At 44.2% G+C, this 14,995-nt stretch overlaps 2 protein-coding genes across 4 annotated transcripts in view; both read left to right on the top strand.

Moving 5' to 3' along the window:
• Positions 1–7,299, top strand: part of Armh1 (armadillo like helical domain containing 1) — a 52,249-nt gene extending 44,950 nt beyond the window's left edge. For 2 of the 3 annotated variants that reach the window (XM_074080313.1, XM_074080311.1), the window contains 4 exons: positions 5,959–6,081; positions 6,154–6,226; positions 6,345–6,474; positions 6,567–7,007. In XM_074080313.1, coding sequence (XP_073936414.1) covers positions 5,959–6,081; positions 6,154–6,226; positions 6,345–6,474; positions 6,567–6,863 — 623 coding nt within the window. In that variant the 3' untranslated portion in view covers positions 6,864–7,007. The other variant, XM_020183432.2, reaches the window with a different exon arrangement.
• The window catches only part of Kif2c (kinesin family member 2C), a 61,519-nt gene that overhangs the window by 14,644 nt on the left and 31,880 nt on the right, over positions 1–14,995 (top strand). The gene's annotated exons all lie outside the window — the stretch shown is intronic.

Raw genomic sequence — 14,995 nt, 5'->3', positions numbered from 1 at the left:
GAATATGCTCAATAAATATTTCACTGGATAAATGAATGAATCAATGAATAAATCAGTGATGGCTAAAATTTAGGACAGTTGGGAGTTATCAGCCCCACAGGCTTTAGGCAAACCTGCCAAAGATGGTGGCCTCTTTTTTCTTGCTTTGCGAATGAATCTGCCATGCTTAGTGACTAGCACAATGTATAAAGAGTTGTAACTGGCTGCGGTTTTTAGGGAGACATTTGGACAGGGACTAGTACTTTCACTTTGAGTGTAAACAGTGACAGCTGTGAATTTTTAAACTCAATCAGAAATGATTCAGTGAATAAATCTTCACTTTTTTCAAGGAGCTCCAAGTGTTACAGATACATAATTAATGAAAGATCAAGCATTTAGTATAAAGTGGGTAGGCAGAAGTAGACATTTGTCTCCTGGAGTACTTGGTTCTACATGGCCAGAAAATGCTATTTGTGCTCAGGGAAATTTCATAAAAATACCTTCATCCATTCAGTTCTATCCTGAATGTCCACCAAGTCATTTCTTTCTGGAGGAATATCTCGGGCACAGACAGACATTTTCCCAGAGTCCCAGAGTGCCCTGGCACCTTAGGAGCTGCCAGCTTGTGTCTGGGAAGAGTCCAGCTACTACTAATGAGAGATACACTGCAGCTGTCAAAGCCAAATGTAGTCAGATGAAAGGAGGAGCAAACCACTCAGATGCACCCATGAGCTGCACTAATTCAAGAAGAGGGGAGATGTGGTTTCCTAACCAAACAATAAAAGAGCAACTGTATAGCAAGTATGAGACTCTGAGCTCAAACCCCAGTACCACCAAAAAAAAAAAAAAATGTTCAAAGACTATCCCAAACAATGAAAGAAGAAGAGGGAAAGACTTAGAAGCTTCAGGTATCCACCAGTGCAAACTATGGCTGCCAAACACTCAGAGGTGGCCTTGGCTCTGACTTTGTTCAGATCAGAATGTTTAGGGGAAGCCAGGGAGGCTCTGTGTGCTTTGCATCTTCCCAGCGCTTCTCCCTTTTCCTCCCTAATGTTGTCAGATCTGTGATTCCAAATTAGAACTACATCTGAGCAGCCAGAGGCTGCAGGGGTGGCCAGCTGGGTTACAAAAGCTACCCTGGAAAGTCTGGATAATAGGGAAAGCCCAGAGCAGTGGCTGGCCTAGAACTCAGAATCCTCTTGCCTCAGCCTCCTGAGTGCTGGAATTACAGTCCTGTACCACCATACCCAGCTTTGTAGGAGGTATTTCTAGGTGAAGCAGTTGTTTCTGGATGAGGTAGGTCCAGGGAGAGAAGGGCTGCACCAGAAGACCTGTCCCCAGAGTGCCCATAGCACCAGAAGAGGTAGCACATGAGTACTTGAGAATCTCCCAACCGGGAGTGAATTTTTGATTCTGTGACTGGGTAAAACAGGATGAGACAAAACAGACCCTGTGTGGGACTTTAGCACTGGACCTTCTGGTGTGCCCAGGTGTGTGGCTGGAGCCTGGGGATGGATGGAAAGCTCCCAGGATCTGGCAAAAGGGGCAATTTCAAGGAGATGAGCTGGCTCTCTGTATTGGCTGCCTTCCCATGCCTTTCCTTAGGTCCATACACCAGCCCAAACTGGCTTCCTGCTCTAGTGGAGAAGTCAACTCCCACCCCTCTGGCCATGTTTGCAGCTTTCAGTGTTCAGCCACCAGGCAGAAGAGTTGAGTATGCAGTGTGAAAGTTGAAGGATGGGGTCTCCCTAGCCTACAAGACCACCACTGTGTAGGTAACTGTCAGTAACAGTGTTCTGACAAGGTTATAAACAACTAGCACATATTTGAGTTAAGCAAGGAAAGATTCCAAGCGCTGAACAGTTCCCTGTGGGGACCCTTTCTGTGCGCTCTGTATACCCATGTAGTTCCTCTTGCTGGCCACATCACAGGTGCCTGTGTCTCCTTCTACAGAGGAAGGGTCACATCCCTTCACCTGGCTCATTTGAAGTGAGCATTCATGAGGTGTTGGTCACTTCTGGGATATTGCTTTGGAAATAACTCCCAAGCTCTCCTTGCCAGCTGCAGCTAAAACTTTCTGGAGAAAGATAGACATGCCCAGAAGTGTTCCTGTCCACCATCTTTTTTATGTGGGACTGAGGTTTAAACTCATGGCTTCATGCTTGCAAAGTAGGCTCTCTACCACTTGAACCACAACTCCAGCTCATTTTGCTCTGGTTATTTTGAAGACGGGGGTTCTCAAGAACTATTTGCCCAGACTGGCCTCAAACCATGATCCTCTGCAACTCAGCCTCTCAAGTAGCTAGGATTACAGGTGTGAGCCACCAACACTAGGTTTCTGTCCACCATCTTTGTGACGAAAACTGAACATTTCCAAAATGTTCCTGTCACCATTTTAATCTTTCAAACATGTATCATGATCTTGAGCTACATATGGCCAAAAATGTATCTGCCATCTTTCCTTCTTAAACTATGTTCTTAAACTGAGTGTGCTCTGAAATGTACCACTTCTAAAGTGCTTTCCTATATAAATATGTATAGGCTCCCCAATAAAATCCCCATGCTTCCTTTGTTCAGGAAGATTTGTTTTGGAAATAACTCCCATGCCGTCTTTACCTGCTACAGGTAATAAATGTTTCTCCCCTCTGTGTGTGTGTGTGTGTGTGTGTGACTGAAGATTGAACCCAGGGCCTCACGCATGCTAAGAAACCACTGTTCCACTTAAGTCACACCCCCAGCCATTTTGTTGGTGTTTTGTTTTTGTTTTGGCATTACTGGTGCATTTTGTTTCTGAGATTGGATCTTGGTAGCTTTGCCCTGGCTGGCCTTGAACTATAACCAGAATCCTGTACCAGAGGCCCAAATCCAGGGATTTTAGCATGATAGGTTTGGCCACTTGCCCCATTATGCAATTATCTCTTTATCTCATTAAAGAGATGAGTAATGGTGAAATTCAGAGAAAGGAGATTTATTGCATGCCATTGGCACATGGGAAAGGAAGGGTAAGCATTTCAGCCCATCTTCAGGATACAACACAAGTTTTAGGTTTAAATAAAGTAAGAATTGGGGTAGGGGTGAGAGGTATGCTTAATTATCAAACAATCCCAGTCAAATGTGTGGTCCCACAAGGTAGTCAGATGAGGCCTTGTCACTATAAGAAAGTCATTATTGCCTGGGTTGTGGAGGCAGTTTCAGAGACTTTTGTCCCAAGATGTTTTTCCATCAGTCCTGCCTTTCATGGACTGCAAGGTGACTGCAGAGGATAGTGGCTCAGAGGAAAGGAGATGGATGCAAAATGGAGGCAGAGCATTTGCAGGCCTAAGTGAAAAATTGGTGCTTTTAGAAAAAATAGTTTCTAAGCACCTATTATAGAACTTGTGATCCTCCTGAGTAGCTGGTATGTGCCACCATATCTGGCTCTTTCCACAATTTGTCTTTTTTTTTTTTTTTTTTGGTGGGACTGGATTTGAATTCAGGACTTCATGTTTGCAAAGCAGGTGCTCTACCACTTGAGCCATACCTCAGTCCATTTTGCTCTGGTTATTTTGGAGATGGGGGTCTCTCAAACTATTTGCCCAGGCTGGCCTCGAACCACAATTGGGAGCAATCTCAGCCTCTCAAATAGCTAGGATTTGCCAGGTACCAGTGGCTCATGCCTGTAATTCTAGCTATTCAGGAAGCAGAGATCAGGAGGATGGCTGTTCAAAGCCAGCCCCAGGCAAACAGTTCACTAGACCCTATCTCAAAAAAAAAAAAAAAACAACCCATCACAAAAAAGGGCTGGTGGAGTGGATCAAGGTGCAGGTCCTGAGTTCAAACCCCAGTACCACAAAAAAAAAAAAAAAAAATATATATATATATATATATATATATGTCAAGTACCGGCACCTGACTTTATTCTCTACTCTTAAAAAAAAAATGGCTATGGTAGAGTTCTTGTCTAGAATGTGGAAGACCCTGGGTTCCATACCCACCACAAAAAAATAAAATGTTTTCTGTGGAGGATGCAGGGATTGCTGTGGAGGATGTAAAGGTAGAGCTGCAGTGGTTCTGGTTTTCCAGCCTGTGGAAGAATCCAAGCTGGGAATGGTTCTGGTACTGCAGTATGGAGGAGGTCTACAGTAGACAGTACAGAACCTCCTTGGGGATGGTGTTAGTTCACTCTCCATTACTGTAACAAATCCCTGAGAAAATCGACTTAAAAGGAAGAAAGGTTTATTTTGGCTCACTGTTTCAAAGGTTTCAGTCCATGGTCACTTGACCATGGGCCAGTGGCAGCACAGTACATCAGGACAAGAGCACGTGATGGAGGAAGCCAGTTCACCTCAAGGCATCTGGGAAGCAAAGACAGGAAGGGGCCAGGATTGCAATAGCCCCTTCAAGATTACACCTTCAATAACTAACTTCTTTCCACTAAGCCCCATCCCTTAAAGGTTCCATTACCTCCCTATAGCACCACAGTTTGGTGACCATTTATCCAAAACAATCTATAACCTAGCTGTTAGTCTCCAAGCAGCTTCCTAGGCTGCTATGACCCAAGTGGTCTTTGTCCTACAGGAATGCAAGATCCAGTCAGTTCTTTTCAACAAGAACATTTATGGACTATGTACTGTGTTTGGGAGTGCTCTGAGGCTGTGTAAACAGAGATGTGCAGACATGGCCACTGGGAGTTCACACAGTAGTGGAGAGACAGATTTTAATAGTGCTGTGGGGTCAGAGGTGCAGGACAGTCATTCCTGCGTGGAGAGTAGAGGAAGGGAGATAACAGTCAGAGACATCCTCAGTCTGAGCTGAGTCTAGAAGAATGAGTAGCAATAGCTAGATGAAGCAGACTTTGGGCTAGGCAATTTAGACTAATCCCCCTCCTGGAAACTAAAATATCCAGAAGAAAATAAATGAAAAAAAAATGGTGCTGGAATAGAACCTAGAGCCTCACACATTGTTGTTCAGAGTAGCCTTGATCTTGATGTACCAGAGCCTGCCCCTTTCTAGTCCTGCCATTCTATGATTTCTTTCTTTTCCTTACAAAAACATTCAGTCACCCCCACTACTGCATTTCACAGCATTTAGCACCATATCGTCACTACCATTTATGGATCTGTACATATAGGAAAGTTGATTGAATGAATGAATTTGCCCTGTATCCCCAACACCCAGTACAGTACCTGGCATCACAGGTATTCAAATGCAGGTTTACCAAAAGGCTGAATGAATGAATGAATGGTCTTTACAGAAAAGACCTGCAGGAAATGCCCCCCAATAAATTTTAGTACCCTTCTCCTTCCTAACCAAATCTTCTTCTCCTTTTGCTTCCACCACTCCTTACCTGTTTACTTAGATCACGTGCTTTTTTGTTTTTGGTGGTACTGGGGCTTGAACACAGGGCCTCAACATTTGCTAGGCAGGCACGCTACCACTTGAGCAACGCCCCCCCCAGGTGAGGTGCTTTACTCTCTGTGCTTCATTTCCTTACATGTAAAATGGAGGTAACAGTCATGTTAAGTGGCATGGTGCTGTTACGTGGGATATTATATGGAAAGCCCTAGCACAGTGCCTGGCAAAGAAGGACTTATAACTGTCAGTCAGAAAGATTCTCCAAGGCTGGAGAGGTTAAATTTTGTCTTCCCGGCTCTTACCCAGGCCTTGCACAGCACTGGGCCTTAAAAGACACTAGGAAGCTGGGTGCCCATGGCTCTCACCTGTAAGCCTAGCTACTCAGGAGACAGCAATCAGGAGGATCAAGGTTCGAAACCAGCCCTGGCAAATAGTTTGTGAGACCTATCTCGAAAAAACCCTTCACAAAAAAGAGCTAGTGGAATGACTCAAGGTATAGGTCCTGCGTTCAAGAACAAAACAACAACAACAACAAAAGACACTAGGAAGAGTGATGGAAATGACAGAGAAAAGGGAAACGGGGAAACGATGTGGTTTGATGGGCTCTTTGCCTCTGGCCTCTCCAGTGTCTCTGTCCTTCCCTAGCCATCGAGTTGATAAAGGACCTGGTCAACTATGATGTGCGCTTGCCCCTGCTCAAGGGCCTCGTGGCAATGCTGATACCATCCGTCAAGGAGACGTCCAAACTGCAGCCCAAGATCCTCACTGGTAGGACCCCTTAGATGGGACCGCCGGGTGGAGGGACAGGGCCTCCTGCCTCACAGCTGCTCGCTTCCACAGACTCCGCGGTTCTCCAGCTCACTGCCCACCTGCCAGTATTCTTGCAGCAGGCCGCGGCTGCCAAGACCATTTTGTAAGCGGGCAGGGAATGCGGGTGGTTACAGCAAGCCAGGCTTGGCGCTACCCAGCTGCGGGTGCACCCTGCAGCGAAGGGAGAGTCCCGCCCTCCACAGCCCCACTCCCCCACCTAGGGTCCTGGCGCGCAGCAGCTTGCGCGTCGCTGAGGAGCTGCTGCATTTGCGCGTGATCCACAGCCTGATGGCAGCCATGGGCAACACGGACCACAGCAACAGCCAGCGGCTGGCCAGCGTCACGCTGGAGGTATACGGACCGGCTGGGCTGTGGGCGGCACTGTGGGGCACGGGCAGTCATGGTCACCGACCCAGTCACGACGCCCTTCCCATCTGCTGCAGTACTTCGTGCAAATGTTCCCAGTGGTGGAGGAGCACGTGCGCAAGTCCATGGGGGAGGAACTCTACCAGCTCTTCCTTGTAAGTGCGCTCGCCCGGTTGTCGGGACAGAATAGACCTGGCCACACTCAACAGGAGGAATGGTCCTGGGTTGGGCGCCTCCTCCGTCTCCTGGTTCCCTTCCTGCCCTTTCAGTCAAGGCTCACAGCAGCTCCCCTATGCCCAAAACCAACTCCAAGGGCGCGCTTCCCTGGTTCCCCAGCCCAGACCCACTCACTCCTGCCCTCAGAGCAACGCTGAGAACTTGTACATGAAAATAGACAGCATTCAGGCGGACATCTTGGCGGCCAACAAAGTCAATGTTACCAAAGGTGAGCAGGGAGTGCGGAGACGTGGAGCGCAGGCGCAGCCAGCACTCGGGCTCAAGCACACCTTTTCTGCCTGCAGTGTTATATCACTGTAGCACCTCCGACAGCAACTTCAGTTTCTCCTTGGACCCTGGTGATTTAAATCAGATGGACTACATCACACAGTCGGAGGAGGATATGAAATCAAAGGAGTAACACACCACCTGTGGCAAACCGAGAAGGCCAAGGCTGTGTGACAGGGAAGCCTGGCAGGGGGTCTGGAGTCAAGCTCAGGGCTGCTCCCCTTGGGCCTGGGTGGGTGACTGGGGTTAGACATGTAGTGGGAGGAGTGCTGCCGAGTAGAGTCTAATAAATAGTCTTGATAGCCATCTGTTCTGTGTGGTGTGGTGTGAGAGGGAAGGGAGAGCAAAAACAAGCTGTGGTGATAAGATTTGGGGGGGAGGAAGGGAGGGAGAGGTATAAGGGGAGGGGTCTCAGCTTACCAAAAAGCAGGTCTTAATGGAAGGGTTCCCAACACCCTGGAAAGTTCAAGGACATAGCCTGGCCTGAATAGAGGGCCCATCTCAGCTCTCAGATGGTCCCCATAGCCTCTCCTTCAGTACGCCATATCCATCTGGTTTTTCTCTCTGACTGCTTCTTGTTCTCTTTTGCTGACTCCTCCTCTTCAAACTCTTTCAAGTTGGAGTTAGGCCAGACTCTAACCTTGAAGAATCTCTTCTCCATGTATGTGTATGTGTAAGGGGAAGGGCTTATGTTTTTTTTCAATTTAGTGTATATCGATTATACAAAAGGATTTTACCATGCTGTTTCCATATATGTATATATTGTACTTGATCAGATTAACCACTATTGCTCTTTCTTTTCTCCAACTTTCCTTCCCCCCATTTTTATATATAGTCTTATTTCCCCCATTTAAGAGGAAACATGGGACATTTGTTTTTCTGAGTCTGGCTTATTTCACTTAACACTGATCCATTAGTTCCATCCATTTTCCTGCAAATGACATAATTTTGTTGGGTCTGGAGCCCTAAGGCAGATGAGTGAGTATCCCATCCCCCATGGAGAGCACTGTGATCCCTGCATCCTGAGAAGGAGTTGTAAACCTGCATTCCTGCATCCTGAAGAGGAGATACCAGGCCTGATAGATCTGCCACAGGGCTGAGGAGCAAAATGCTCTCAAGATTGTTTCCCCTCCCCCAGTAAGGGGCAAACAGACCAGTTCACCTAAGAGAACCCACCAATCCACAGCCAATGAAAAGAGCCCCCCTAACCAAGAGTTAAAACGTCCATAAAAGCCCCAGCCTTCACCTGAGCAGCGAGCTACTGGTTTCCGGGCTCTGCTGCACTGCTCTAGCTATAGCCTTTCCTTTCTCTCTAATAAATCCTAGTTTGTATACCAGCTTTGTTTCACGAGTCAATCAGCTGCCCCATGAGCCAGTTCTCTGACCTGTGAAGGCAAGGACCCTCGACACCGGCCCGCAACACTTCAAACCTGCACATAACAATTTAATTTTTCTTTATGACTGAATAATACTCCATTGTGTATATATGCCATGTTTTCTTAATCCATTCATCTGTTGAAGGGCACCAAGGCTGCTTCCATGGTTTGGCTATTGTGAATAGTGCTGGTGTAATAAACATGAGTGTGCAGGTATCTCTATTGTATGTTAACTTCATTCCTTCAATGCAAGGTCATATGGTAGGTCTACTTTTGGTTTTTTTGAGGAACCTCCATACTGATTTCCATAGTGGCTACATTAGTTTAGATTCCCACTGACAGTATATAAGGGTTCCTTTTTCTACACATCCTAGCCAGCATTTGTTGTTTATCTCTCTCTCTCTCTCTGCAGGTGGTGGTACTGGGGGGTTTGAATTCAGGGACTTGAGCTTGCTAGGCAGGCTCTCTACCACTTGAACTGGAACCACTCTGCCAGCCCAGGACTGGGGGTTTGAACTCGGTTTCACACTTATAATGCAGGTGCTGTACTGCTTGAGCCACACCTCCTCCAGTCCATTCTATTCTGGTTATTTTTGGAGATGGGGTCTTACTAACTATTTGCCCAGCCCAGGCTGGCCTTGAACAGTGATCCTCCCAATCTCAGCCTCCCAAGCATTTAGGATTACAGGTTTGAGTCACCCAGCTTATTCCTAGGTTTCTGTTGTTGTTGGGTGTTCTTTTGCATGTTTGTTTGTTGGTAGTACTGAGGTTAGAACTCTGAGTCCCTGCAAGGCAAGCACTCTACCACTTAAGTCAGACCTGCAACCCTTTTTGTTTTAGTTATTTTGGGGATAAGGTCTCAAGTTTTCACCCCAGACAGCCTGGATCTTGATCCTACTTATACATCCAAAATAGCTGGGAAGACAGATACGTACAAAATGCCTTGCTTATTGGTTAAGATGGGGTCTCACTAACTTTTTTGTCTGGGTTGGCCTCAAACCTCAGTCTTCCTGATCTCCACTTCCTGAATTGCTGAGATTATAGGTGTAAGTCATCGTGCTCCAGCTTTTTTTTTTTTGAGTCTATTATGAATGGGATTGTTTTCCTGATTTCTTTCTCAGTCTGTTTGTTATTGGTGTACAGAAAAGCTACTGATTTTTTTGTATCCTTCTACTTTGCTGAAAGCATTAATCATATCTAAGAGTTTTTTAGTGGAGCATTTTAAGTATAAGATCATATCATCTCTAAATAGAGGTTTTTTTTGGGGGGAGGGTGTTTTTGTTTTTGCTGGTACTAGGGTTTGAACTCAGGGCTTCATTTTGCTAGGTAGGTGCTCTACTTCTTGAGCCACGCTTCCAACCTGTCAATAGGTATAATTTGACTTCTTTTCCTATTTGTATCCCTTTTATTTATTTTGTTGTTGTTGTTGTTGTTCTGGCTAAGACTCCTAGCACTATATTGAATAAGAGTGGGGAGCGTGGACACCCTTGTCTCATTCCTGACTTCAAAAGGAATAATTTCAGCTCTTACCCATTCCATGACAAAGCTATGGCTTTGTCATATATCACCTCTGTGATGTTCCCATTCCTTCAGTTCCTAGCTTCTTCAGAATTTTTGTCGTGAAGGGATGATGAATTTTGCCAAAGGCTTTTCTGCATCCATTGAGATGATCATGTGCTTTTTGTCCTTCATTCTATGATGTGCTTTTTATGTTTTACTGATCTGTGTATGTTGAACCATCTTTGCACCCCTGGACTCATCTGCTTTTATGCCCTGGTGATCTCATCCAGTCAGCGCTTTAGACACATTTCTATTTCTAGCCAAACATTTACACCTCATTGAGTGTGAAATTGAACTCCTGATGCTGGGCTACCTTTCCTCAGCTCAACTGATAGCAACTCATCCTTCCTATAACTCAGGACAGAACAGCAGTGCTCTTTGATGTCTCTCTTTAAAGTCCATACCTCTTCTGTCTGCTGACACTACCTTCAAAGTGTCTCCAAAATGCAACCATATTTTTATTTATTTATTTTAATTTTTATTTTTTTATTATTCATATGTGCATACAAGGCTTGGATAATTTCTCCCCCTGCCCCCACCCCCTCCCTTACCATCCACTCTGCCCCCTCCCTCTCCCCCCCACCCCCTTGATACCCGGCAGAAACTATTTTGCCCTTATCTCTAATTTTGTTGAAGAGAGAGTGTAAGCAATAATAGGAAGGAACAAGGGTTTTGCTAGTTGAGATAAGGATAGCTATACAGGGAGTTGACTTGCATTGATTTCCTGTGCATGTGTGTTACCTTCTAGGTTAATTCTTTTTGATCTAATCTTTTCTCTAGTTCCTGGTCCCCTTCTCCTATTGGCCTCAGTTGCTTTTAAGGTATCTGCTTTAGTTTCTCTGCGTTGAGGGCAACAAATGCTATCTAGTTTTTTAGGTGTCTTACCTATCCTCATACCTCCCTTGTGTGCTCTCGCTTTTCATGTGCTCATAGTCCAATCCCCTTGTTGTGTTTGCCCTTGATCTAATGTCCACATATGAGGGAGAACATATGATTTTTGGTCTTTTGGGCCAGGCTAACCTCACTCAGAATGATGTTCTCCAATTCCATCCATTTACCAGTGAATGATAACATTTTGTTCTTCTTCATGGCTGCATAGAATTCCATTGTGTATAGACACCACATTTTCTTAATCCATTCGTCAGTGCTGGGGCATCTTGGCTGTTTCCATAACTTGGCTATTGTGAATAGTGCCGCAATAAACACGGGTGTGCAGGTGCCTCTGGAGTAACACGCAACCATATCTTAACCTCTACTGCTAATGCCCTGGGCTGAGCTACCATCAGCTCTCCTCTTACTCCACTTTCTTCCCCATTCTCTTTTCAGGACAGCGGACAGAGTAGACCTTGGAAATTTCAGATCTACCATCACTCTGCTCAAAACGTTGCCAGAGCCAGGTGTGGTGGTTCACACCTGTAGTACAGCACTCGAGAGGTTGAGGCAGGAGAATCTCAAGTTCAAAGCCAGCCTGGGCTACACAGTAAGACCCTATCTCAAGGGAAAAAAAAACAAAACCTTGCCAGGGTCACCATTTCACTGAGAGTAAAGCTATATAGCCCTAGGTGACCTCACTTGCCAATACTGTAACCTGAGTCCAAGACCAAGAGCCCAAATCTAGGGAACATGTTAGGTTTGCCCACTGACCCCAATACGACAGTTAAAGAGACGAATAGTGGTGAGAGTCAGAGGAAGGGGATCTATTAACTCCAGGGCCACTCACAGGAATAGGGAGAGTAAGCCTATCTTTGGGGTACTGACATGAGCTTTAGGTCTAAGTAGAGGAAGAATTGGGGCAGGGAGAGAAAGGTATGCATAATGAAGCAGTCCCAACTAAAGGTGTGCGCCAGATGATCCTATCTCAGGATTGGTAAAGCAGGACTTTGTCACTGATAAGGAAGTTATTAGCAGGGCTGGGACATTGCTCAAGTGGTAGAGGGCTTGTTGAAGCCCTGAGTTCAAACCTCAGTACCACCAAAAAAAAAATAATAACGATGATCTCCTTAGAAAGTCATTGGTGGGTTGGTGGTGGGGCTCAAGTGGTAGAGGGCCTGCCTAGCAAGCACAAGGTCCTGAGTTCAAGCCCCAGTACCACCCAAAAAATGTCAGTCATGCCTGGAGATAGATTCTACTCTTGTCACATGATATTTTCAGATCAGTCCTATTTTTCTGGAATCTAAGGTTAAGATAGAAGAAAATGGCTCAGAGCAAAGGAAACAGATACAAAATGAAAGCAGCAGTGCTGAGGGTTTTTTGTTGCTTTTTGTTTTTTGTTATTGTTGCTGTGCTTTTGGTTTCTGGTTTTTTTGGTGTGACTGGAGTTTTAACTCAGGGTTTCACACCTGCAAAGCAGGCACTCTACTGCTTGAGCCACATTTCCAACCCATTTTGCTCTGGTTATTTTGGAGATGGAGTCTCAAACTATTTGCCTGGGCTGGCCAAAAACCATGATCCTCCAGAGTGTAGCTAGGATTACAGGTGTGAGCCACCAGGACCTGGCTTGGTGCTGAGTTTTTAATCCTGCTTTTAGTTAACTTGTGAACCCAAGTGAGGAGTCGGTACTTTTAGCAAAAGCTAAATACCTGTTATATTACCTCTCTGAACTTGTCTCTGCTCTCCTTCACTGTGCTGTAGATGCAGTGGCCTCCCTAGCTGTGTTTTGTTTTTTTGGTTTTGTTGGGTTTTTTTGCCTCTTGGTTGAGACAGGGTCAATGTAGCCCAGACTTGCCTTGAACTCCAATCCTCCTGCCTTCTGAGCACTGGGATTACACATGTGCCTGGCACCGTCTGATTGTTAAAACTCTTGCCTTTGAGCTTTTGTACTGGCTTTCCTCTCTGCATAGGACCCAGAAAGTTATTCACATGTCTAACCCCCCACACCTTCCTCACCTCTTTATACAAAGTCACCTGCTCTGAGAATGCTACTTCTTTTTTCAAATTGCAATACTCACTTCTTCTCTCTTTACATATAGGGCAGTGCCTGGCATGCATGAAAAAATGACTCAGGTGTTTGAAAGAACTGTCACTCCAAGTCAGAGGAAAGAAATCAGGTGGTAGTAATTCTTCAGGGTGCCACAAGAGGGCACCACAAACCTTGGTCTAATGCAGCTCAGCTTTCTCCAAACTGATTTTTTTTAAATTCACTTTTAATTGTACCACTTTTGAATTATACTAAATTTTACATTCCTAAATATGTAAAAACTCACCTAGTAGAAAAATACATGACCATTCTACATAGAAACAAAAAAAGGACCATATTCCAAATCTTAATTACAAACTAAGAATGGCAATATGTATTTAAATGCAGGTAAAGTCATGTCAATTTCAAAAACACCTATGAAGGTGGGTACTAGTGGCTCATGTCTGTAATACTAGCTAGTCTGGAAATGGAGATGAGGAAGGTTGAGGTTCAAGGTCAGCTCAGGCAAAATGAAAGTAAGACCGTATCTCAAAAATACCCAACACACACACACACACACACACACACACACACACACAAGGACTGGCAGAGTGGCTCAAGCCAGTAGAGCATGAAGCCCTGAGTTCAAACCCGAGTACCAAAAAAACTACAAAAAATATTTGGTTGCAAAGGAGACATTCCTTAGTGCTAACATTTATATGAGACATTTCATAAGAGTGTGTACAAACAGGTTAAGATTCACAATTTGGAGTTTTTGCTCCCATTTCCTGAATGGAGAACAGGAAATGTCTCTCTCTCCCCCTGACCTCCTTTATTCTCACTTTAGAGACAACCCACTTTTAGTCTGTTGAAAGGGTATTCCTCTCCTAATAAACTTAACTGTTACTTTAAAAAAAAAAATTCACAATGCTTTCACCTAGGGTTCAAACTTCAACTTACAGAAGTCACTTGTCTTAAGAAGTTAATACTCTGAAAAAAAAAATAGACAAAAAAAGAAAAAAAAAAGAAATTAGTACTCTGCATTTTTTAAATTTTAGCTAATGCTTACATTTATAACTCAATCTAGGCCAGAATTGTGCAATACAAAAGGCCAATGTTTTTTTAAAAGCAATAAAGCTAAGGTAGTTAAAATGTTGCTTTATTCTTTTGATATCAAGTATCTTATTTAATTCAATAGAAGGAAACACGGTAAGCAAATAATTCAAAATAAACTCCAAGCAGGAGAAACAAAAACTTGGACTTTTATACACCCTTGCCTAAACATATTATATATACACATACGTATGTATGTACATGTACATATATACATATACACATATATATTTTTATCTTTTTGTTTTTATTTAGTTAGTTTTGTAGTACTGGGGTTTGAACTCTGGGCCTCATGCTTCCTAGGCAGGCACTCTACCACTTGAGCCACTCTGTAAGTTCCCTTTTAGTGCTGGGTATCTTTAAGATAGGGTCTTGCTTTCATTTTGACCAGGGTTGACCTCAAACTGCAATCCTCCTGATCTCTGCCTCCTTAGTAGTTAAGGATTACAGGCATGAGCCACCAGTGCCCTGCCATATTTTAATTTCCAAATAACAGTGTGCCTTAGACAACCAATTCCATTTTTCTAGTAAGGCACAACAGCAACACTAGTTTTCCTTTCTAAGGCATGTATCTCAACTAAATTGAAAAAAGGAACCAAAGGGCTGGGCTGGCAGAGTGGCTCAAGCAGTTAAGAGCACCTGCCTAGTAAGTATGAGATCCTGAGTTCAAACTCCCAGTACAGCCAAAAAAAAAAAAGAAAGAAAGAAAAAGAAAAGAATAAAGGAAGCAAAATTAAATGGAAAACTTAGACAATAAAAATGATTTCCCTATAGAACAGACGAAAATATAGCACTTCATGACCCTATCCTTAAATATATCATTTTATTTTATAACCTAAGATTGATAACAGCATGAAAAAAAATCAAATTCTCCTCCCAATTTTTCTGAACAGTCCATAGGTGATGACAGCAAACTATGTGATTCACCCCAATCTTCATCGTCCCTTTCTTGAATTATGGATTTGGAGAAAGACACTGTCAGATGATTGTTTTCACCAAGGTTATAATTATGATGATTAATCAAGACCTGAATACCTTCTTCCACTGCTGCCGTCTG

The sequence above is a fragment of the Castor canadensis genome, chromosome 7 (assembly GCF_047511655.1).
Source record: "Castor canadensis chromosome 7, mCasCan1.hap1v2, whole genome shotgun sequence".
Lineage (NCBI taxonomy): Eukaryota > Metazoa > Chordata > Mammalia > Rodentia > Castoridae > Castor > Castor canadensis.
Note: the sequence above shows the minus strand (reverse complement) of the source record. Positions and strands in the feature narration are given on the sequence as shown.